The sequence below is a fragment of the Phoxinus phoxinus genome (assembly GCF_949152265.1).
Source record: "Phoxinus phoxinus genome assembly, chromosome: 9".
Taxonomy (NCBI): Eukaryota; Metazoa; Chordata; class Actinopteri; order Cypriniformes; family Leuciscidae; genus Phoxinus; species Phoxinus phoxinus.
Window position 1 is genome coordinate 1,473,728 of NC_136884.1, and position 25,972 is coordinate 1,499,699.

General features: G+C 39.1%; 1 protein-coding gene across 2 annotated transcripts in view; it reads right to left on the reverse strand.

Annotated features, from left to right (window-relative positions):
• The window catches only part of ptn (pleiotrophin), a 56,555-nt gene that overhangs the window by 9,818 nt on the left and 20,765 nt on the right, over nucleotides 1-25,972 (reverse strand). For both annotated transcript variants that reach the window (XM_079623963.1, XM_079623964.1), the window contains 3 exons: nucleotides 4,317-4,405; nucleotides 3,735-3,908; nucleotides 1-79 (listed from right to left, as the gene is read on the reverse strand). The exon at nucleotides 1-79 is cut by the window's left edge and continues 80 nt beyond it. In XM_079623963.1, coding sequence (XP_079480089.1) covers nucleotides 1-79; nucleotides 3,735-3,908; nucleotides 4,317-4,404 — 341 coding nt within the window. In that variant the 5' untranslated portion in view covers nucleotide 4,405. The remainder of the gene's footprint in view (nucleotides 80-3,734; nucleotides 3,909-4,316; nucleotides 4,406-25,972) is intronic.

The following is a 25,972-nucleotide window of genomic DNA, read 5'->3' on the forward strand; positions in this document are numbered from 1 at the left end:
TTTAGCACGCCGGTGCGCGTCTTCATTCCCGAGGTCGTGTCACACTCCCCCCACGCCTGGAAATCATACTTACACTCTCCTGCACAAGACAACACACACACAACTTCATTTGGGTGAGCTCACGTGTGGTCATAATCATAATCATACATGTCAGAAGCTGCGGTAACACTTTACAATAAGGTCCATTAAGTTTAGTTAGCATGAACTCATAATGAACTGCACTTATACTGCATTTATTCATCTTTGTTCAATGTTCATTTCATCGTTTACTAATACTTTATTAAAATCTTGTTAACATTAGTTAATGCACTGTGAACTAACATGAACACAAGTATTTTTATTAACTAACATTAACAAATATTAACAAACACTGTAACGAATGTATTGCTCATCGTTAGTTCATGTTAGACTAGTAGACTAGTACTTGTACATTAACTAGAGTTCACTAATCACACACACACACACACACACACACACACACACACACACACACACACACACACACACACACACACACACACACACACACACACACAAACAAACAGACAGACACTTACACAGATACTCTCACTCTCTCTCTCTCTCTCACATACACACACACACACACACACACACACACACACACACACACAACCTGCAGATATTATACTCTCACACACACACACACACACACACACACACTCTCTCTCTCTCTCTCTCTCTCACACACACACACACACACACTCTCTCTCTCTCTCTCTCTCTCTCTCTCTCTCACACAAATACTTTCACTCACACACACACAAATACTCTCACTCACACACACACAGACACACACACACAACCTGCAGATATTATACTCGCACACACACACACACACACACACACACACACACACACACACACACACACACACACACACTGCAGATATTATACTCTCTCTCTCTCACACACACACACACACACACACACACACACACACACACTCTCTCTCTCTCACACACACACACACACACACACACACACAAATACTCTCTCACTCACACACACACACACTCTCTCTCACACAAATACTCTCACTTACACACACACACACAAATACTCTCTCACTCACACACACACTCTCTCTCTCTCTCTCTCTCTCTCTCTATCTCACACACACACACACACACTCACACACACACTCACACACACTCACAATGAACAGCTGTATTTTTATCAACTAACATTAACAAACACAGTAACACATGTATGCTCATCGTTAGTTCATGTTAGTTAATACATTAACTAGTGTTCACTAATAATCCTTACTGTACACCTAGTGTTTCCGAAACTGCATTATAAAACACACTGTAAATGCACAACCAAAGCAAACACACATGAGATCTACATCTATCGTCTCGACGCACGTCCTGGTGTTACTGTGCATGATCCATCATCACTGCGTGTGTTTCTGAAGGAGTGCGACTCTTATTTCTCAGCCATCTGTCAAACAGAGAAACTTTTCTCCACGCAATAATAACTCCCGGAGTTTAAATCCACATTTCTTCATGTTCAATATCCCGTTTCTCTGGGAAACACATCCGATTATGGAAGTAAAATGGGTTGCAAACTTCACCAGGGAGAATTTTTTACTTTTTATTTCATAACTTTCACTTTTATCTCATAATTATGACTTAGTATGTCATAATTTTTAACTTTAGTATGTCATGTTTTACTTTTTATTTCATAACTTTCACTTTTATCTCATAATTATGACTAAGTATGTCATAATTTGTACTTTAGTATGTCAGAATTTTTTACTTTTTATTCCATAACTTTGACTTTTATCTCATAATTTTGACTTAGTATGTCATAATTTTTTATAACTTTAGTATGTCATAATTGTTTACTTTTATTACAGTGTCATTGTTTACTTTTATTGTCATAACTTAGACTTTTATCTCATAATTATGTCATAATCTTGACATTATATCTCATTATTTCGACTTTTTGTCTTAATTATGATTCATAAAGCATGTTTTTTTTTGTTATGTGGCGGTAAAGGGCTTCCATACGTTCAGTTTATTAATGAACCAGTGAGATTATGTTCATAATTAACCTTCAGAGTAATATTGTACAGTATTGTGTTCACAACCCAGACTCTATTAAACACAGGTTCACTTACATCGAGGTTTGTTTTCGCGATGTGAATTATTGGCTCTTCGAACATCGAAACGCAATTTTATTCGATAAACAATTTCGGTCCTGAGTTGGGTTGGCACTTGATGCCGAATGTAAAATCTGGATCCTGAAGTAAAGCCAATGATCTATGCTCTCGTTCCTTTATTTTATCTCTCGTCTCATTTCATCTTTCATTCTTTCAGTGCATATGCTGGCGCGCTGTCTCCCGGCCGCTGGCAGAATGGACGAGGGGTTAAACTGCTTCAATCAAGCACAAAATTGTCTCTAATGACAAATTTAAAGGCAGAGCGGATGTAATGAGATGCGGCGAGCCTCCGGCTGAACGGCCGCTGTCCCGAATCAGACCCTCAGAAACGAGACCGAGCTCTTGTAACTCAGGAGAATAAAACATCTCAACGCTAAACTACACTGACACGGCTGCTGAACTGCACAGGAACACACGGAGGAGTCATCACTCAACGCTTACTGTGATCATGTTTTATTACGTCTGTGATTTCTGATGTTGCTTCAGAGCGAGACCGTCTGACACGATCCCACAGAGACTTCTTAGAGAACACACCCCACAGTTTCTGTGTTTGTTGATAGTGCATGTGTGTACCTACAAATCCTGAGGGAAGGTGGCACGCACACACACACACACACACACACACACACTAACCCGACCCCTAAACACACACACACGCGCGCGCGCACACACACGCGCACACACACACACGCGCGCACACACACACACACCTCCAGAGCAAAGTGTTTGCAGATAGTTTTTGTGTATACCTACAAATCCTGAGGGAAGGTGGCGCACACACACACACACACACGCGCACACACACACACACACACACACACACGCGTGCACACACACACACACACACACACGCACGCGCACACACACACACACACCCACCCTGAGCAAGTGTTTGTTAATAGTTTGTGAATACCTACAAATCCAGAGGGAAGGTGGCATATACTCTCTCTCACACACACACACACACACACACACACACACACGCACGTACGCACGCACACACACACACAGTTTGTTGATAGTTTATGTGTACCAAAAACTCCTGAGGGAAGTTGGCATATGCTCTCTCTCTCTCTCTCTCAAACACACACACACACGCACGCACACACACACACATCCAGAGCAAGTGTTTGTTGATAGTGTATGTGTATACCTACAACTCAAGTGGCATATACTCTCACTCAGTGTCACACACACACACACACACACACACACACACCTCCAGAGCAAAGTGTTTGTAGATAGTTTATGTGTATACCTACAAATCCAGAGGGAAGTTGGCATATACTCTCTCTCTCACACACACACACACACACACACACACACACACACACACACACACACACACACACACACACACACACACACAAACACACACACACTCGTGATATATTCTGCCAGGTTGTTTCTAGGTCTCACTGTCATTTCTGAGGACAGAATTCTGCGAGATTCTCCATCTTGTTCCTCCACAACACAGGCTTATTTACCCTGAGCCCTGTGTGTGTGTGTGTGTGTGTGTGTCACCTGTGTTTTAGTCTCTTCTCACCTCCAAACTGCTTTTTCCAGTTGCAGGGGATCTTGCAGCGCTGGGTTTTGATGGTCTGCTTGCAGTCGGTGCCGGTGCGAGTGCCCTCTCGGGTGCCCAGGCCGCAGTCACCCTCGTTAGCCACACACACACTCCACTGCCACTCGCCACAGTCAGATTTACGCTCTTTCTTACCTGTCAGAGTGAGAGCGCACACACAGTTTCATACGGCACCTCACAGCTGTACATATGAGAGAGAGAGTGTGTAGGTCTCTGGTGTATCATAAGTTGGCTGGTTTTTGTGACTTCTTTTGTTTTGATTGAAAATAATAATAATTTGCGTTGTTGCTTTTATTTGTATGTATATATATATCTTTTTGGCCGATCATTGCACATACCGGTAATACATTTGTTCACACAATGTTCTGCTGCTTCTCGATGGTCTTATTTACTCTCCCAGTATTTTAATGTTAACAATTGTTTAAGGGTGGCCTAATGTTCCTCTTCTAATTCCTTAGACTTTTAAGAACAGTGAAGTGTAGTAACATTAATGATAGAGCAGTGTGTGGTGATATAGAGCAGTGTGTGGTAATGTTCTGTTACCTTGTTTCTCTGTTTTCCCACCATCTGCCAGTGTCGTTGTGACAGCCAGGAGGGCGAGTAAAGCCACACAGACCCACTGCTGCTGCATTCTGGGGGGAAATAAATGCACATTAAAGGTGCAGTGTGTGATTTTTAGCGGCATCTAGTGGTGAGGTTGTGAATTGCACCCAACAGAAGTTACGGTGGCCGACAGGAAGTGATGTCGTCGTCTGAGACAGCAGAGAGTAGCCAGTTCAGCAATTTTCTTGAGTTGTCTTTACAAAGATAAATTACTTTATTATTCAGTAAAACGATGTTATTGTGAGTATTATTGTTACTTGTTCATCATTGTGTCAGTGTTTTATTCGCTGACTTTAGCTCGCATCTTCGCACGAAGAACAACATAGTGACGAAACGTGTTTGTCCGTTCAGGGCCACCGTAGAAACATGTCTATGTAAGGGGACCCGTGGTGTGTGTAGAGAGAAATGCTCGTTCTAAGCTAATAAAAACATAATGGTTCATTACGTAAGATCTTTATACGCCACTGAAAACATAGTTATGTGACCCTGGACCACTTATGGGTGATTTTTTTGAAATTGAGATGTATATATCATCTGAAAGCTGAATAAATAATCTTTCCATTGATGTGTGGTTTGTTAGGATTGGACAATATTTGGTCGAGATACAACTATTGAAAATCTGGAATCTGAGGAGCAAAAAAATCTAAACATTGAGAAAATCTCCTTTAAAGTTGTGCATTTATGTTCACGATTGTGCTGCATTCACTCACAAAAATACATGTTTTATATATTTACGGTAGGACATTTACTAAATATCTTCATGGAACATGATCTTAATATCCTCATGATTTTTGGCATAAAAGAAAAATGTATAATTTTGACCCATACAATGTATAGTTGGCTATTGCCACAGATATACCCGTGCGACTCCAGACTGGGTTTGGGATCCAGGGTCACATGTTATATTGCATTTACATCCTCCTAAATATTACACAATGCACCTTTAAAGGTATGGCTTATAATAAAAAATAATAATAAAAAACATCACACAAATATCTGTACCTGTAAGTGCTTCATTATCATACATCCAAAGACTATCCTCTTTCTTTCAGTCTTTCTCTCTCTGTCTCTCAGGAGGGAAAGTAAAGGTGGATTGAATAATTAGAAAGCAATTTTATCCCGAACGCTCGACTGCACTTCAGTTACAGTAGCAGTGCAGCCCATCGGCGACATCACCTCCATTTCAATTACTTATGAGCCTCTCTCTCTCTCTCTCTCTCTCTCTCTCTCTATCTCTCTCTCTCTCTCTCTCTCTCGCTCTCTCTCTCTCTCCTCTCTCTCTCTCCTCTCTCTCTCTCTCTCTCTCTCTCTCTCTCTCTCTCTCTCTCTCCCCTTTTCTCTTCCTATTTCTGGCTGGCTGATTTCCTGCTGTGCCCATAAGCATTGGTTGCTGGACTTTTTTTCAGAGTTCTGCCTCATAAAAGCCATTTTCGCTCATCAGTGGCAAGTTGCATAAACTTCTCAGACTATTCTTAAAAGTTAGCCATCTCATTTTTTTTCTTCAAGACTGGTTATAACATTTTAAAGTCAGTTACATCAAAAGGCAGTTTTATTTAAATCGAAATGTAAGACTGATCACCTCTTGTCTTGCTGCTTGTTGGTCGAACTAGTTCATAAGACACAGTCTTAAAGGCACACTGTGTAGTTTAAGTATTTTATTAGCTAAAATCAATGTCTTTATTCATAGATATGTCCATAGATATCATATAATAAAGGCTAGATGTCTCGTCCGCGCTGCTGGCCAATGGAGGTCGACGTCCGCACACGGCGGCCATCTTGTCACAGGGGGCTCGCTCACTCGTAACATTGTTTTAATGGTGCATGTACTTTTTAAATAACCATAACTTGCTCAATTTTCTACCGATTTTCAAACGGGTTGGTTTGTTATAAACGTCAGAGATGTAGTTATGACACTGCGTACTTATGAATAATTATAATATTATATATTTCAACATGTTCAAGCATCCAGAATTATAGCCACGTTAATATCGTTTGTAAGAAACCAAACCTTTTGTAAATCCATCAAGATTTCAGCGAGATAAGAGTATTTGTGTTCGTGCCGATCACTCACCGTACAGAAAGCTTCCCTGTGACAAGATGGCCACCGGGTGATGACGTTCGAGACTCCGCCGTAAGAGATCTAGCCTTTATTAGGACCCGGCCGACCGCGACCCAAATATCATTAAAAATATTTTTGGATGACTCGTAACCGCGGGTATAACCGCAGGCACCCGCTCATTTTGGATCAACCCGCGCATCACTGATTCCTACACAGTGTCCCTTTAACAAAGTGGCTAAGTTTATGCAACTGGCCACAAGTATATCTGTGATGTGACATTATTTATTTTTTATGTGAAAGTAATACATCATGCTATATGTAATGTGTTGTAGTGCTTTTAATTTATGCAGATTTTAATTAAAAATATTATTTTACAGTAATGAGAAACTAATAAAACTCACCAGAATTATGGGAGTTACAAAAAGAGATGCAACTATAGTAAACCCCCCAGATGCATTATAGTAATAAGAAAATGTGCTGAATTGTCATGAAAAGAACATTATGGTTTTGTTTCTGCGAGAAAATTCGTCCCATCATTTCTGTCTCTATCAGTGTGTTAATCACGGTGGACGTGTCCCCGCTGGCGCTCACACACACCTGAGCTGTTCCACATCAGTCGGACTGTGAAATCGTCAGCGCCACATAATAACCGTGATTTCAGTCAGATGGGCAAAAACCTGCCAATCAAACACTCATGAGTCCTGACATATAAAGCGCTTCGGATCGTTCAAACGTAATCTGCCCTCCAAACCCTGATTAGCAACACTGCAAGTGATTCTGTGATATCGGATGAGAGAGAGGATTAGCCTCAAGTGAAGTGACAGGAGCATTGAGATTTGAGGACTAGACGCCTTGTAGAGTCTAATTCAATACCCGAATGTCAACTGAACTGATTTAGCAAACGAGATGTAGAATTGTAATTAGCATTTACAGTTAGGGAAGTAGAAATAAAACAGAATTAATTAAAAGAAACTGCTGTTTTAATAATGCGTTTCATTTCTTAGTATGAATCACGTAAGGAATAATTGACGGCGGGCTGTTGAATTATTAAAATAATGCAATAGTGTGTGCACTACTTTTTTATAATTCAACGGCCCGCTGTCAATTATTCCGCTTATACTACGGTTTCCACAGCTCAAAACATTGTTCAGATGATGTATTTCATGACATTTCTCAGGTTTTTGTCCTTAAAACACTTGTGTGTAGGACTAATTTCTTACGCATCTCATTCCAAGCTCGTAACAGAGGCTTAATAGCAGACTAATGCAGTTATTAGAGAGAGAGAGAGATTAAAGGTGCTGTGTGTAACTTTTTCACACTACTAAAGCATACAAATACCATAATATGTTTGCATATATTGAGGAAACATGCTAAGTTCACATTCTCGTTTCTCTGAACAACACTTCTACAGACAGTTATTTTACTTTGAAACGTGTGTTTCCAGGCTGGCATGTGTGTTTTTGTTTTGGTCTGTGATACTGCATGTTGCCAATTTTCATTGTCCAGTGCGCTCGTTCCTGTTGCGTGTCTCAAACTGGGGACCCGTGTGAGCGCGTCGAGTCTGAGGAGCAGGAGGCGGGAGAAACGACGATTATATCTTGTCTACAAACCACGTTTTGTCACAAAAAATCAACGAACCGGAAATGACGCGAAACAGCACGCGCGCCACTACCCAGCGAAGAAGAACACAACACGCGAGTCTTTGTCTGAATATGGACGTCAGACAGAAATTAGAGTTTGCGCGATGATTTGCTCTGAAAAAAAAAAAAGAAAACGAGTATTTTCCCGGTGACCTCAACCCATGCCTTGCTCTGATTGGCTGTAGCTCATGACATCACATGTGGTTGAGTCGTGCGACAGCTCCGGATATCTAGCATGCTAGATATTTTTCTGGGCTCGGCGACGCGTCTGCGAGGCGTCTGCGAGCGTCTTTGATACGTTGTTGGCTCTTTCATACTAACAGATTGGCGAGCGTTCATCGGCCGCTAATCCCCCGCGATAACAACCCGACCTGTCGGCGAGCTCAACGATTTGCAAATCCGGCTTAAAATCCTGTAGTGTGAACTTGGCTTTAAGTGTGTGTGAATTACTTGAGTCTGAGTGTCTCTCAACAGTGTACGGCAGAAGCGTCTCGACTAATAGTGAAACTGTAAGTTTATCTGCTTCAAGAACAGCACTATTATTACCTCGCTAGTGAGAAATGTCAAGTAGCTTTTAAGTTGTTAAACTATTTTGCTGATAAAATCGTCAGAGCACTGGTGATGACAACACGTTTCTGTGCGAGTGTGTGTGTGTGTGTGTGTGTTTGTGCAGGAGAAAGAGAGAATGTGCTTTCCGTACATAACAAAACAAATAATTTTCTGGCAAAAACATGAAAATAATTCGTTTTTATCCTATTGTTTTCTATACTTATTTGCTTGGTCAGTTCTTTTGCTGTTGTAATCTATACAGATATTTGAAATAACTGAAATCATCTGACTAAGTGTTATGAAATTGTAATGCGGTCAAGACCTGCTGGAACTACTTTAGCCTTGAAAATAATTGCACACCTTAGAACATTCGTCAACCAATCAGATTCAAGCATTCAACAGCCGCGTAGTATAACCATAAACATGTCATCACTTACACAACATATGGGCAATAATCAATGCTTGCAATTCCAGAATCTGATATTCATAACGCCTGGTTATCCTGGGAACATTTTTATGGGTTGCATTGGACTAATGTCATTCCTCTTTTGTGTGACTGTTTAATTCCTCCAGTAAATTCCTCTTCAAATCGTTCCGATTCAATTTCAACTCATGAATTGACTCAACTCTTCAAGTCTGAATTTTTCGTGATCCTGCTAGACAGACACCATGAATATCTTCACGGTTAACCTCTGCAGACCCTAAAGGAAGTGTCACATGACAAATGACTCGTGCTTTCTTACAAACCCCTACAGAATGAAGACCTGAGGGGGGTCGGCGGTGTGTGTGTGTGTGTGTGTGTGTGTACACTGAGGTAAAGCTGTTATCCCACTCTAACACTCCATTAGCTCATTGATCAGTGTAAAAGCAAGAGGGAGAGAGTGACAACGTGATCCATCAGAGTGAAACACACACACACACACACACACACACACACACACACACACAAAACAACAATGTACTCGTCGTTCGCAATTGACAGATTTCTGGTGCATTGGCTCTTAAAGGCATGGTTCACTCAGAAAACCAAACACTGTTATCATCTCCTCACCTTTGTGTCATACAAAATATATCATTTCTGTGCAAGTTATTCTTCCATAGAATGAAAGTGGATGGTAACCAGTGGCCAAAAGCTAAAAAAAAATGTGGGTCTGTTCCTCACATAAAGCTGTCACATGACTTATATATATAGTGTAAATCTTATGGACTGCTCTCCTGTGCGACGGTGTGTTTTCCCGTGTGCTGTGATTGACAGGGTTTTATCCACACTGAGTCTGGCTTTCATGCTTGATCCAGCCACTGACTCAGACCCAAACCCAGATTTGTTGGGGATCTGGCTGTGTTTCAGTGATCAGGGGGTGGAGCTTAGTGGAAAAACAACAAGACGTTCTAGAGAAAGCAGATAAAAGACGGATGAAATACGATCTTTACACTGAGAAAACAGAATAATAACATTGTCATACTGAACTGAACATTCTGGCAATGTTCTCTCAAAGTTATAAACAAACGTTCTAATAACGTTAATAAAATGTTCGTTCAGAGTTATTTTAACTCTCAAAATGTTAGCTCATAGTTTATGGTACTTTTTATTTCTGAAAAGTTTTAGTTGGATGTTAGTTAAAGGCACACTATGTAGAAATTGTACCTTAATATAACAGCTTCAAAGTAATTTCGGTGGTAAACAACCTCATAGTAAGGCGAATTATCCTGGTAGTAAAGCTTGAGGGGGACGCCGCTGGAAAAACCAGCAATGCAAGTTTGAGAGGAGCGCCCGACAAATCTCGCGAGAATCACGACTTGCTTTACGGCAACGACGTCACACACATCAACAACATATGAAGCACCGGCCGCTCTGTAAGCACGAAGACACTTGCGCGCATTTCAGAATCTTGTTGATGGACTAGTAAATAAATCTTTTATTTGTAAACTTTTTTGCGTTCTATGTTGTATGTTTTTGCGCTTGCTTGTAGTATGTAATTTTTTTACGATGCTGTTCATTCGTCCATTATATCAGACGACGCTGTTGACGTTGATTCCTGCGATTATCATGAGAACAGTTGTCGATATCTCACATAATTATCAGGACATAAATAAGCCTAGAGGTTGTAAATAGTGTAAATGAGCACAATTTGCAAACTATTATGATAAATTGCAATAATCATGTCTAATGACATCATAACGGCCAATGTTATTAAATAATGCGACGCACATTTAACTTTATTGATGTCATCTGGCATTTTGTAATGTTTACATTACAATCAAAAAACACAAATGAAATTATACAGTAGGCCTAGACAATAGGCTATTTACTTGTGATGTAGCTGCAATCATGTAAAAACGTCAAACGCAGTAGGCTACTTTATTATTATAAACTCATAAACGTATTATTATCCTATTACCATCATCAGTAGTTCAGTAGACTATGCAGTAGCCTAATATTTGTATGAAATCGTGAAACACCGGGTCAATATCTTCGGAGTCTATCTGTGCCCGTTCCATGCCCGACGCTTCTTACGACAGTGCAAGTATTCCACAGCGACACTAGGGGTCGCTGTTTGACAAAAACGGAAAGCTGCATAGTATGCCTTTAACAGTTTTTCAGAACATTCAGAGTACATTCAAAGGTAACGTTCCCATAATGTTTAAAGAATAATAAAATGGAATATTCCCTTAACATAACCAACATTCTGACATTCCAAACGACATTCCCTTTTCATAACTTAATGGGAACGTTAGCTCAGAGTACAGTAACGTTCCCATAATGTTTGAAGAGTGATAAAATGGAAAGTTTCCTTAACGTTTGTATTTTAAAAAAAATATTAAACATGAAAAAAGCTGAAAATTCAGAGAACATTCATAAATACTGTTTTCATAACTTAATGGGAACGTTAGCAAAACGTTCTTAAAATATTTACGTAGTTAGCTGGGTCTGTACTCAAAGCAAACACACTGGTAATTACATTTATTAGCTATATTATATTACATAACTACATAGTTTTTTTTCTGCAGTAACACAAGAAACTGTCAACAGGACATATTTTAGAGAATAATAAAATTGACAGCGCATATCACAACATTGTGCGTCTGTGAATTTCTGCTTGCATTCAGCTGCTTTATTTAGTGACAATTATAAGTATAAGAAGCACAGACGTGCTGCGAGCAGCTGTGAGATTTACTGGGCTGAAATTCAGTTTGGTGTGAATCTATAAGCATGATATAAATATTAAACAACCATATCATAGACAGGCAGACAAGCAGACGGGCAGTGAGAGCCACAGGACAGCTGCTTTAACACGAATCACACAGAAAATCTCATAACTAAAGATTTTAGCATTTCATTCTCCGTGAATTACTAAAAATGAGAGTTTATTCTTCCTCAGACAACTTGATATTATCCCAGTACACCGCTCAGATGAGGCCTCAACTCAATAAACTAGATTTACTGAAGAAAATATGAGTGTGTTTGAGTGCAAAACTCACATTTATGGTGCTAGCATGTTGGTGGAGATTACAATGATGTTGGTTTGTGACTGCTAAAGTGTTTTAGTTGGTCGCTAGGGCATTGTTATGTGGTTGCTAAGGTGTTCTAGGCTGTTGCTAGGTGGTCGGGTAGGATAATAATAATGGTGCATCTGATCACACACACACACACACACACACACACACACACACACACACACACACTCACACACACACACACACACACACACACACACACACACACACACACACACACACACACACACACACACACACACACACAATGGTGCATCTGACCAGCAACTCTCCTCAACAAGATGATTTGAGGAATCATTCATGTCTGGAGAACACACACACACACACACGGCGCACACACTTACGGTTAAGAGTGTGTTCAAATCCCTGACCCGAGTGCAGCACGCGGGCACCACTAATGAATCTAGACGATATTCCCTTGTTTTGCTGTACTGTTAACACTACAGGTCAGAGCGTTACTGAAGCATCTGATCTCTGTAAACACAAGCCACCAGACACAAATCAAACAAGCAGATTCATGAGAGAAACCCACGCAGAGCGACACTAAGCCTGGAGACTTACACACACTCAGACAGATGGAAGTGCCCCGGATAAAGCCGCCGGGTCTCCGATAAACCTGCCAGGCACCTGTAATCCCAAATCACTTTCACACATAGTTATATACACACACACACAGAGCTCATAGCAAAACCCTCTCAAATGGAAAATAAATGGGATGTGTTGCAAATCGACTTTTTGACATTCGTGTCTTTCCATGAATTTCACTCCAGAGAAAAGTTAAGCGCAGGGGACGGAGTATTACCACAAACATCTTTCAGAATATGCACAGCATCACCAAAGATGATCCGCCTCACCTCGATCAACCCCTGAAACACACACAGGACGTGCTCCAACTTACACTTTTATGATTGTTTGTTTGTTTGCAATATGCCACATTTATAGCTACAGGACAGAAAGTATTAAAGGATTAGTTCACTTTTACTCACATTTACTCTCCCCCACGTCATCCAAGATGTTCATGTCTTTCTTTCTTCAGTCGAAAAGAAATTAAGATTTTTCTTAGGATTTTTCTCCATATAGTGACTTCAATGGGGTCCAATAGGTTGAAGGTAGCATTAAAGCTGCACACGTGACCTTTCAACGTGATGACGTAATGTGTGGCGCATTGCAGAGCTAGTGCAAAACTAGCATTTTTGGTTAAAAAGTATATCAATGTTTTTTTGTTTCATGTAGCTCAAACAGTAGTGGCGCTTGCAACGCCAAGGGTTCGATTCCCAGGGAAAGCAAGAACTGATAAGAATGTAAAATGTGTACCTTGAAATGCAGTGCAAGTCGCTTTGGATAAAAGCGTCGGCCAAATGCATAAATGTTTTTAAAGAAAATGGCCGATGGTTTGTCTAGATAAGACTCTTATTCCTCGGCTGGGATCGTGTCGAGACTTTGAAGCTGCATTGAAACTGCAATTTGGACCTTCAACCCGTTGGACCCCATTGAAGTCACACACGATCTGTCACACACATTAAAGAGCCACAAAACGGTATTTATTGTTTAAATTTCTTTAAAAAATTACCACATTTATAAGTTGAGAATTTGTTTCGTATCTAAAGTAAGCTGGTCTGTCCTGTCTGTCGGTGTGTTGTCAGTGTCCTCTCTGCTCCGCGATGTGTTTTTCACTTCATGAGAACATGGTGTGGCGTGAGAGAGGCGTGGCTTGTCGGACATCGCAACAGTAACTAAAGGGGGCGGGCCTTTGCGAACGGTCAATTGTGCTCAGTCCTGCAAAGGATGATATCTATGAGTTTGGATTCAGGCCTCATCATAGCACAGAAACTGGGCTTGTTAAAATTACAAATGACTTACAACTAGCTTCAGACCAGGGCTGCATCTCAATACTAGTTTTACTTGATCTTAGTGCTGTGTTCGACACTATAGATCACTATAGATCATAAAATAATCTTAGATCGACTACAAAATTACACTGGTATTCAGGGACAAGCATTAAGGTTGTTTAGATTGCACCTATCAGACGGCTACCATTTTGTTTATTTAAATGGGGAATTATCCAATTGAACATTTGTAAATTATGGAGTGCCACAAGGCTCTGTTTTAGGCCCTCTGCTATTTTCAATATACATGCTGCCACTTGGTAATATTATTAGAAAACATGGAATTAGTTTCCACTTTTATGAATAAAATGATACTCAGTTATATATTTAATAACGATATGCATTGTGAAAAGCACTATACAATAAATGTGAATTGAATATGCTGAGAGAACAATGTTGAATACTATGATTTAGAACAATGTTGCATAACGCATGCTGCTTCACATTATATATTTAAAAACAACAGGAAGTACTTCTATTTCTGACGCCAACACAATGAAAACTTCTCTTTGACTTAAATAACATCCTTTACCATCTCCGTATCTCAGATCACGATTCTCAGACGTTACATATTGGATTGTCTTTTCTCGGGCTGATGACAGATGGTGCATTTGGAAGCAGGTGCGTGAACAAAGCAATTACATCCAAAATAGAGCAACGGCTTCATCATTAACACCCCACCCACATCCCCTCACCTCTTCATCCTTAAAACACAGACTCCTTCAGGGCATTTTAAAGTTTTATCCTGGTTATGTAAAATGATTCATCCCTGTGGTGTTTATCAGTTAATAGAGAACAAAGCGGGAAGTAAACTTGCAAACACAAGGCCAATTTAGTCAAACTGAGAGAACGCGCGCACCTGCACTAGATCAGTCAAAATTACTCTTGGATGATCAGTGTTTACTTTGGTGTTTCATGTGCTAGAGCAATCTGAACTCGCTGAACAACCATTTACTCATTGGCTACACAGTCATGTCACAAATATATGGTGCACTTATGATTATTTTGCACTGCTATATAGTGTTTTAAACAGCTGGCATGATGATCCAGTGGTGTTGATGGCACAGCGCCCCCTGCAGGCGTGATGAATCCCCAAAGGCAGCAGAAAGAATCGCCAGTCCATTTTTAACATACTTTATATCCATAGCAAAGCTGAAGGCAAGGGTTTTAAGACTAAACCCTGAGGCCTCTCAGACAGTTTTCTTAAATCAAGCAGAAACAGTCGGCTTAAGACCGACGTTCATTACAAACCCCACAATCTATGAAGAAAAAAGTATGAAATAAACACAATTTCTGAAATTCAGATGAAAAATCCAGTCCTTATCAATGTTTATTGAGCTTGTCAGGCTGTTTCCAACAGCTCTGATTAGACTCTTGCCTACACACACACACACACACACACACACACACACACCTCCAGACGTCAGAGCTCGCCTTACCTATATTTTTATGTTTGATTGCACTCAGAAACATTGTAAGAGTTTTTCTCACAGGCCTCGGTAGAGTTTTATTAAGCTTAAATAGCAATTCAACGATCTCAGAGTCTATAATACCAACAAAGCCCCCTGAAAAACATCAGTATGGCATTACATTTACATAATTCAGCTTTCCTGTAGCTCAAACAGTAGAGCGTTGGGTCATGGGTATATATATATATATATATATATATATATATATATATATAATAGACTCCTATATTATATATAGATATTTATATATACTGTATAAACGACATTACCAAGGTGCATGTCCAAAAACCATGATAGGTTCATTTCGTAAGTTTTATATCCTGCTACTGTTTGGGATGGTGGACTCTCACAGTCAGCTATATATTAACGGAGGAGTTGCGTTATTTTTGGTCAGCACTTGGAGAAAGTGTGAAGAAGAAAGCGAGCGACATAAAGGGAGAGAAAGAGTGGGTGGGCTCTTTAAAGAACATCCCTCTCTGTGGGGCAGCGGGCTTTGAACGCGCACACAAACACACTCGCAGTGAAGCCGAGGTCATTGTTTTTATCCCACAGCAGGTTCTTCTTCTAACTTCAGCTGCGTGTCAGAAGTCTAAAAGCGGAGAGATTGAGAGAGAGGTGTGCAGAGAAAACAGGCGTAACCGTGGGAGGCTCTGATGACCCGAACTCCCGGCCACCGCGATTCATCTCCTGTGCTTAACAGGCTCCTGTGCCCGGTTGCATAAAGCACCTTAAGTTTTTTCCCTTAAAGGTGCTGTAGGGCATCTGGGGAAATGCTAACTTTAGCCTGACAGCGTAAAAGCGTACGTCCCACCCTCCCTGCAAATCACCGTCTAACGGCACGCCTCCTGAAGGCATGAACGCGCACAGACCGAAGACAACGTTACTGCAATACATCATGGGCCCTATCTCGCACCCAGCGCAATTGACTTTGTACACGATGCATGTATCATTCCTATTCTGCACCCGCGCACAGCGGACTCTTCCCTCCACAGACGCACGTCGGTAAATTAGGGAATAAACTTGCGCCGGGGGGGCGGTGAAGAGGAGGCGTTCCAGCGCAAACGTTCCCTGGTGATATTTTGCAGTTTCAGAAAACAACTCCGTCACTGACCAGGAGAAACCCAGTCTTAAGACAGTGGCGCCGCGCGTTAGTCATATGCTATTTTAAGGGCGCGTGCTTGGCCATTATGTAGCGTGTGAACAACACACACACTTTGCTTCTCTCATCTACACAGACGCAGCAGTTTTCATTTTTGCAAATCATACATTATTACAAGGAAAAATATTAACACACGAGGGAAATCATTGTAGTGTCCGTGAAGATGTGGAAAAATAAATCTAGCAACACATTTACCCAAATTATTATACGCCTGTTTAACCAAAGCTAATTTGTGTGGTTTCTCCCATCATCCCCAATGTCACTTCTCTGTGTTTTACGGCCCTGACGAGAGCTGTGAACTCCTCGGCTGTGAACGCTCCTGGAGTGCGCCGGCAAACCCGCCGTTATAATAGCAATCCGCCGTTATAATAGCAATCCGCCATGGAACAAGCGCGCCGGCTCTTAAAGGGAATGTGAGAGGACGCTCTGATTGGTTTATTTCACGTTACGCCCAAACCACACCTATGAGTAATGAAGCGACTTCAGACCAACACATTTTAGATTTGCGTCTTAAGTTGGCGTTTAAAGTTACTTGCGTTTCGCGTTTGATACTTGCGTTTCAGAACGTTACAATAGGGCCCAATGTGTCATTCACCGGTGAGATAACTTTACGGTACAGCAAGTAACACTACAATAGCGAAAGTAAACAAATTCTTAAAAACAGAAATAGATATCATATAGCAATATAGATAGCAATAACCAATGAGGTTTGTTCTTTAAGGGAAACCTAAGGGCGTTCTTAAGGGAAAATAATATTTAATGGAACACGCAGACTTTTTGGGACTTTGGCTTATTCCCCGTATCCCCCAGAGTTAGATAAGTCCATACACATCTTTCTCATCTCCGTGCGTGCCGTAACTCTGTCTGACGCACCCACCGCTAGCCTAGCTTAGCACAAAGACTGGAGGTAAATGGCTCCAGCTAGCATACTGCTTCCAATAAGTGACAAAATAGCGCCAACATTTTATTTGTGTATAGTCACAAATAACAAGGAGCAAGGAGATGGTTAGAAGATGGCTGTGTCTCATGTGACCTTGTAATTTGTTTACCTCCAGTCTTTGTGCTAAGCTAGGCTAGCGGTGGGTGCGTCAGACAGAGTAACGGCACGCACGGAGATTAAAAGCGTATGTATGGACTTATCTAACTCTGGGGGATACGGGGAATAAGATAAAGTCCCAAAAAGTCGGCGTGGTGCTTTATGCGAAAGCACTGAGCTTTATTTACAGACCTGCGTTTGTTTGTGAACGACTACAGTCGTGTTTTGTAGGTGGACGTGTCCCCGATTATCCTTCCTAAAACCCTCCTCTTCCTCGGTTGACAAATTCCAGCGTCTGTTCGGCGAGATATCAGCCAAGACAGCTCGACTTTAATCCCGATCTTATAATCTTTCAGATTAGTGACACCATCCGTCTCACCACTTTTTAAAACCAAGACGGCTCATTAATAGCCATGTGAAGATCCGTTTTAAAGAGACCCAAACATGTTCGTCATCATTTACTCGTGTCCTTCCAAACCTGACTTTCTTTCTTCTGTCGAAGTAATGGAGAGTATTTACAGTGAAGCAAAATGAGAGTAGTCCATATGACTCATGCACTACATTCACACATCTTTCGCAATCACTGTGGAATTAGAAGTCCTTATTTGCTAAAATCAACGATAATGCTCTGGTCCTTTAATCTTGTAGGACTTCAAAAGACTTGGAATATGGATAGATAAGGTTTTCAATCTTTTATATGCCACAGATCCCCCATATATGCTCATCCTCAAGCGATCCTAAAGTTTAAAAGGAGAAAAAATAATATTATAAATGTGTGAGATATAATTGGGAAAATATTTAGTTTCTATAAAATTATTACATTATTTATAATTTATTTATTCTAATATAACTTTTAAATAAATATTTAATTATTTAACTTTTTTTAAATAATTAAATATATTTATTGTAATGTTTTTTTATTCTAATATAATTTAGTTAAATACATATTTAATTATTTAAATTTTTTAAATAATTAAATATATTTATTTTAATGTTTTTTTTATCATTTATAAAAAAAAATATTTGTTACCACTGTTTTTCTTCTCTTTTTCCTTTAGTTTTCAATCTTTTATATGCCACGGATCCCCCATATATGCTAATCCTCAAGAGATCCTAAAGTTTAAAAGGAGAAAAAATAATATATTATAAATGTGTGAGATATAATTGGGAAAATATTTAGTTTCTATAAAATTACATTATTTATTTATTCTAATATAACTTTTTTTAAATAATTTTAATTTATTTAAATAATTTCTTTATTTATTTTAATGTTTTTTTTTTATAATTTATTATTTTTGTTATTTTTTTCTCCTCTTTTTCCTATAGTTTTCAATTTTTCATATGCCACAAATCCCCATTTTTTCTATTATCCCCATCCTCAAGTTTAAAGGGTGAAAAAATTATATTATAAATGTGTGATTTATAATATTATAAATCACAAATTTATATTAAAGTTTAAAGTTTTTTTAAAGAATTAAATATATTTATTTAATATAATTGATAATTTATTTATTTAAATCAATTGTATTTATTTATTTTAATAAAAATTGTCATTATTTATTTCATATTACTTTATTTTGTTTTTATTATCATTTAATAATTTTTTTTCCTTAATTTTCCCTCTCTTGCATCCCTGGACCCCCAGTTTTGAATACAAGTCCTACTGATGCTTTTTATTGTAATTTAATAATCTTTCTGCAGCTTGACGACCACTTGAACTCCAAACATCTCGATCTCTTGTGTCCGGCGCAGTCACGAGGGCGAGTAAATGACGACGACCTCTTCCTTTAGCCACCATCGATCAATCATAACGTGTTTACGTGCTCCAGGTATTGATGATATAGAAGCCCATTAGATCAGCACACAAACTGATTGGGTATAATCCATAATTTCCCTGGAGTGTTGGCCGGACCCTTATCTCATGTACTCGGGCTCTTTAATTGGGTGTCTGACGCTGACAGGCGTAATGACTCGAGGGCCTCGGAGACGTTTGTGCGAAAAGAAAGAGACAATAAAAAATAAACGTGGGCCGTAACATTAGAGCATCGTCTCTATTATTATCTGTGTTCACTACAGGCTTTTAAGATTAGATGTGCATTACGCTCCCACCCGACGAGCTCTGAGGCCCAGAGTGAGTGAGTGTGTGTGTGTGAGTGTGTGTGAGTCAGCCGGGCCAGAACACCCCTATTAAACACTTATTCTGGCCCACTGCGTCGGCCATTAGTGTTCGGAAACCTATTAGCGCTGAGATTACAGACACATCGCTCTGCACACCCCCCCGTATGGACACCGGCATAATGATCTCATGCTCACCCACACACAGTGTGATTTATACATTTAAATATTATTTCTATTATTTATTTAAAGCCGTATTATTTATTTATATTTTTATCATTTATTTAAAATCTCATTTTTCATCGTTCCTTTATTTTTATTAATTTAATTTGTATTTTTTAATATTTATTTTAATCTAATTTATTTTAATCTAATTTTTAAATTAATCGTTCCTTTATTTTTATACTTTTTATTTTATTATTCATGTATTTAAATCTAGTTTATTTACATATCATTTTTAATATTTATTTATTTGTCTGTTTGAATCCATTTTTTCTTTCTTATTATTATTTTTTGTTTAATATTATTTAATACATTTTTACATCAAATGTAGAATATAAGTTGCATGGACTATTTTTATTATAATGTAATTGCCTTTTTGGAGCTTGATGGTTACTCACACCAGTGTTATTTTAGTTTTAAATTATTTATATTTTAAGTTTTAGTTTAATTTTATGCTTTTGTCATTTTATTCGTTTTTTGTTTGCATTTTAAATACTGCTATTTAAGTTTAATAAACATTTTTTTTTTCAGTTTTAGTTTTTATTTCCAGTAAATAATTTTAGTGCTTCAACAATTTTTTCAACTAATATGTGTATATTATTTTATTTCAGCTTTTTAACATAATTTTTTTTTAATTAATAACTTAAGTTTTAATGAAACGATAATAACCCTGACTCCCTCATTATCAGCAGCTTTCATAGAACAGATTGTTTCAACTAACTAGAAACATTAACAATCTTTAAAATGAATCAGAAATATAATTCTGAGACTTGAAAGTTGGCTTGAGATCTGGAATGCAATCCTGAGACACTAAAGGTCAGTTTTGTTCTCAAACACATCCAACATCTCAGCTAAACAAATGAAAGTTGTTCCACGTCTGACGTTTCACGGGGAAAATGAAAACATTCTCGTAGTTATCGACTCGCGCCGCAGATCAATAGCGGTTTCTCGTGGTCTCTCGTTGCGTTCCTGAAACGGCCTCTCCGTCTCCATCACTGTGATTAACAACATCACATCATCTTTAATAATTCAATTTTTGAACAAACTTTCCATCTCCCTCTCCAGCTGTTAACAGGCACACACACACACACACACACACACACACACACACACACACACACACACACACACACACACACACACACACACACACACACACACACACACAATCGATCTGATGCAGCCCATAGTGTGTTATTACAGTTTTTCTCAATTGTTTACTGGTAGTTATGGTAAGGGGCGGGACATTTCCCAAACACACTCGATGCGCTCGACCAATCACAACACACTCATCCAGCTGACCAATCACAACACACTCATCCAGCCGACCAATCACAAGACACTCATCCAGCCGACCAATCACAACACACTCATCCAGCCGACCAATCACAACACACTCATCCAGCCGACCAATCACAACACACTCATCCAGCCGACCAATCAGAGCACAGTGTGCTTTTCAGAAGGAGGGGCTTCATAGAGACAGGAAGTAAACAGCGTTACTGACAGACTGGGAAGAGAGGAGCCGCAAAGATGAGGAAAATAATCAACATTCAAGCATTAAAACCTGTTCTAGAGCCTGAAAACTACAGCAAGACTTTGTAAAAAGACCCTTTAAATGATTTCTTTCTCTCATCAATTGTTTCTCATAGACAGCACTGAGATTATCATGCGTCTCAAGAATAATGTTTATATGAATGTTTCAAACGGTGATGTTTAAGGCCTTTTACTTTTGTATCATTTTCTCCTGGTATCTGTGTTTTTTTTTTTCGTTTTTTTTTTTAGCAAAATTGATGTGTGTTCATTAACAGCCATTGAGTCACTCAATCTGTCAATCACTCCACATACCTCACTGCTTCTTTTCTTTCAGTCTCGGGTGACTTCATACTGAGAGACAATCATCTCACTTCATTAGACAAACACAAACAACCCAGCACTCCCGCAGGGATCGGGAAGGAGTCGCAGACAAACAGAAAAACAGAGAGAGAGAGAGACGGGGCGAGACGAATGCAGTGCAACCCCGCATCTGATCATGTCCAGAGATCAATAATCTCCCGCTCCGAATGCGTACCACACTTTATACTTTACAACAGGGTGAGCCAATCGCACGGTGCATGCTGGGAAAAGCAGTTTCACGGATTTACTTATCATTATTTTCGGTCATTCTATCGCTCTCGGGGGAGAAAACAGCCAATCAGAGGCTTGCAGAGACTATTAACACACATAATGACTTTCACCAGAACAGAAAAATGGACGATTGGGTCCAAATGACCCGCAACAGTATTAGTTCTGCTGGACCTGCATCCATCTATCGGTCAAACTATCAAGATAAGATAAACAGAAAACTTGATGAGCATTAGGATGATCGCCTTTGATTACTAAGATAAACTCAAAAACGCTTGTTTAAAAGTTAATTCGCAAGAACGATAACTATATTAGCATCCACACCAGCGGACAATAGCATTTGTTTATTATGAGCGCGCTGCCGCTTTAAATGCTCGATTCTGATTGGCTGTCAAGTGTTTTTATTGTTAATCATATAGGGGGGAAAAACTTTATGAAAGTGATTGCAACGATGTTGTTCGTCTGTGTCGTTATATTTGTGATGTGGACTTCCCTATTCTCATAGATATGAATTATTAAAATTTAAAGTGTGACGTCCAGGCATCTAGGCTACTGGCCATCGGGGCTACCGGGAGATTCCCGGTGCTTTTTGGGCCGATACATCTAATACTTTTTTTTTTTTTTTCTTAACAGCCCATAAAACTCGTACATCGGAGGCCCGTTCGTTTTTTTTTTATTATTATTAATTGGCGATGCTGGGTTAGTGCCGGTGTAATCCATTTTTATTATTATGTTGTAGGCCTACATATTTTAAGCTGTGATGTTTTTTTGGTTATAGTTTTTCATTTAAACATCTAGTTTTAAATGTTCATTGTTTAACTAATATTCAATGTATTTGTTAGTGCTACTGACAGTTATTTGCAATGTAATGTTTTAATATTGTGCGCACCTGCCCGGGGACTGCAGATGGAAAATAGCATTAGCTAACTCTGGTACAAAACATCTTTTTGCAAGATTAATGTATTTTGTACATTGTCCCTGACAAATAAACTAATTGAGTAAAAAATTAAAATTGGTCCAAAAAAAAGTCAATCACATCTTTAATGTAAAGTATAGAAATTTGTACAAAACTAATTATGAATGTTTCCTTTATTTTTCAGTGCATTTGTTTTACAATATATGGCTATTACTATCATGGGATTAATATTATAACTATTATTATGTAGTAGTGTAATGTAGACAGACACTGTAACTACAAGAGGTTTGCATTTTTCTTTGTTTAATTTGCACACTGAATATGGGTTGGAGCTTTTAATTTTGAACTCTCAAACTGCACCAGTTTCATGAATTTAACATTAAAAAGCACAACATTTTCAGTTAAAGGGTAACTAAACCCTAAAACAACTTTTTTTGTATAATGATCTGTAAGACTGGGGCTTTATTAATGCTGTTCATTGATTCAAGTAATGTTTTTGACATTTGGGTATAAAGTGTTTTAATTCTACAATATATGGTGTAAAAATGTCGGAGTGCTGCCCTCTTCAGGTTGAACGGTGGCTACTGCAGTTGCATTTTCCTATTGGCAGTTGTGGTGCCCTGTGATGTAAGAGGGTACCAGATAACCCCGCCCTTGCCTACAGAGAGACACGTCTCAGGTGCACGCCCCCCCTCCACTGGGCTCCGCCCACTTTTCCAGCATTTTTCAAATATTGCCAGTGGGTGGAGTCAGGCTCTGACCAGGGGTTTAGTTACCCTTTAAAGATTTATATTTCTTTTGAACTCTAGTTAAATATGAAGCAGAGCAACTGTTTTCAACACTGATAATAATCATAAATGTTTATTGATCATCATATTATACTGATTTCTGAAGGATCATGTGACACTGAAGCCTGGAGTAATGATGCTGAAAATACAGCTTTGAATAAATTACACTTTAATATATGTTCACATAGAAAACAGTTATTTCAAATCATAAATAATATTTCACTGTTTTTACTGTCTTTTTGATCAAATAAATGCAGGCTCTGTGAGCAAAAGAGTTTTTTTTTCAAAATATTCAAAATACTTTAAACTAATAATAAAATGTGTGTGACAGTGCTTGTTTCGTAACACACAGACAGTTACATCATCATTCGGTCAATCAAGTCAATGGAATCAGAAAGCGGTCTGTATATCCCCCCCCCCCTGAGCACCAGGGATCATCGAGTGTGTGTGTGTGTGTGTGTGTGTGTTTCCATGGAACACCCTTCTGAGAATCTGAACTCTCTCTCTGTGTGTGTGTGTGTGTGTGTGTGTGTGTGTGTGTTCCTAACACAAGCAGGGCTGTTATTCTCCGTCGGCCTCCTGCACCTTAGCGACCCAACGTATGAGAAAGCGGCCTCAAGCTGCTCGAATGAAAAGAGGGAATCGAACAGAAGAGAGAGAAATTGTACCCCCCCCCCCCCCCTCCCTCCCGCACCTCTACCCAGCATGCTTTTGTGCGCGGATGTGTATATAACCACCAGTTCCCACACAGCCAACCAGACTCACGGGAGATTAATCTCCACTGACAACGTCGGCTGATCCCAGAGCAGTTCCCCCTGTCTCTTTCATTAGCGCCTCGCTACGTGCTGAACACAAGCATATTCTCATTACAAAACAAAACAATATTGACTATAAAGGCACGTTCAAAACCATAAAGATAATTATCGGTCACACAAACACACGATAACGTTCTGTTTATTATAATGCCGTCTGTCGCTCTGATTGGCTGTTCATGTTTTTATTGGTTCTGCAAGTGATTCCATTGATATTGTTACTCTGTGTAATTAGTGTTATTGTTTACTTTGCTATTCTTTTACTATATAAGATGATTTCTAAAACGAAATCTTTATTATTATAGTTATCTCCTTGGTGTAAAAGGACATGCGCTGCATCTTATTTCATGTATCCTTTTTTTCATAACTTTTTATAATAAATTTTAAATAATTTATTATACACAGTACACACACACACACACACATATTATTTAAAAACTAGGGCTGTCAAAAGATTAATCGTGATTAATCGCATCCAAAATAAAAGTTTGTGTTTACATGATATATGTTTGTATACTGTGTATGATTATTTATATATATAAAAACACACACAATCATGTATATATTTAAGAAAAATTGGTTTTATTTATATATAAAATATTTATATATAATATAAATTATATAAATGTATATACAGTATATAAATGCAATTATTCCTTAAATATATACATGAATGTGTGTTGTGTGTGTATTTATACATAATAATTCTACACAGTACACACACATATATTATGTAAACACAAACTTTTATTTTGGATGTGATTAATCACGATTAATCTTTTGACAGCCCTAATTAAAAACACAAACTTTTTTCCGGATGCGATTAATCGTTGCCCAGCACTATAAAAAAAACACATCTCTAGACCATGCGTATACTTTTTCGTTCGCGATTTTAACAGCAAAAACGTGTTCTGTGTGATCCGGCTCAAACACACACGTTAACATAGAAAACCAATGAAAAGGCAGCGCAGGGAAATGTGTGCGAACGGCCGCATGAGTCACAACGTGCATTAAACTCGGGCTGAAAAAGAGGAGAGCGACAGTGAGAGAGACGGGCGGCTGGTGGCTGTTCATCTGAACAGGACTCGTTCTGATCGGTTAACCGATAACTATGGCAACAGCAGTGGCTCAAAGCTCACACGGCACCCTGCTTATTCTCATTCCAGTCAGGAACGACCCACTTCACACACCACCCTGGGAAAAAACGGCCTCTCTAAAACACACACACACACACACACAGATGCCCCATACATGGGAGTCTGAATGTAAACGACACACACACACACACACACACACACACACACA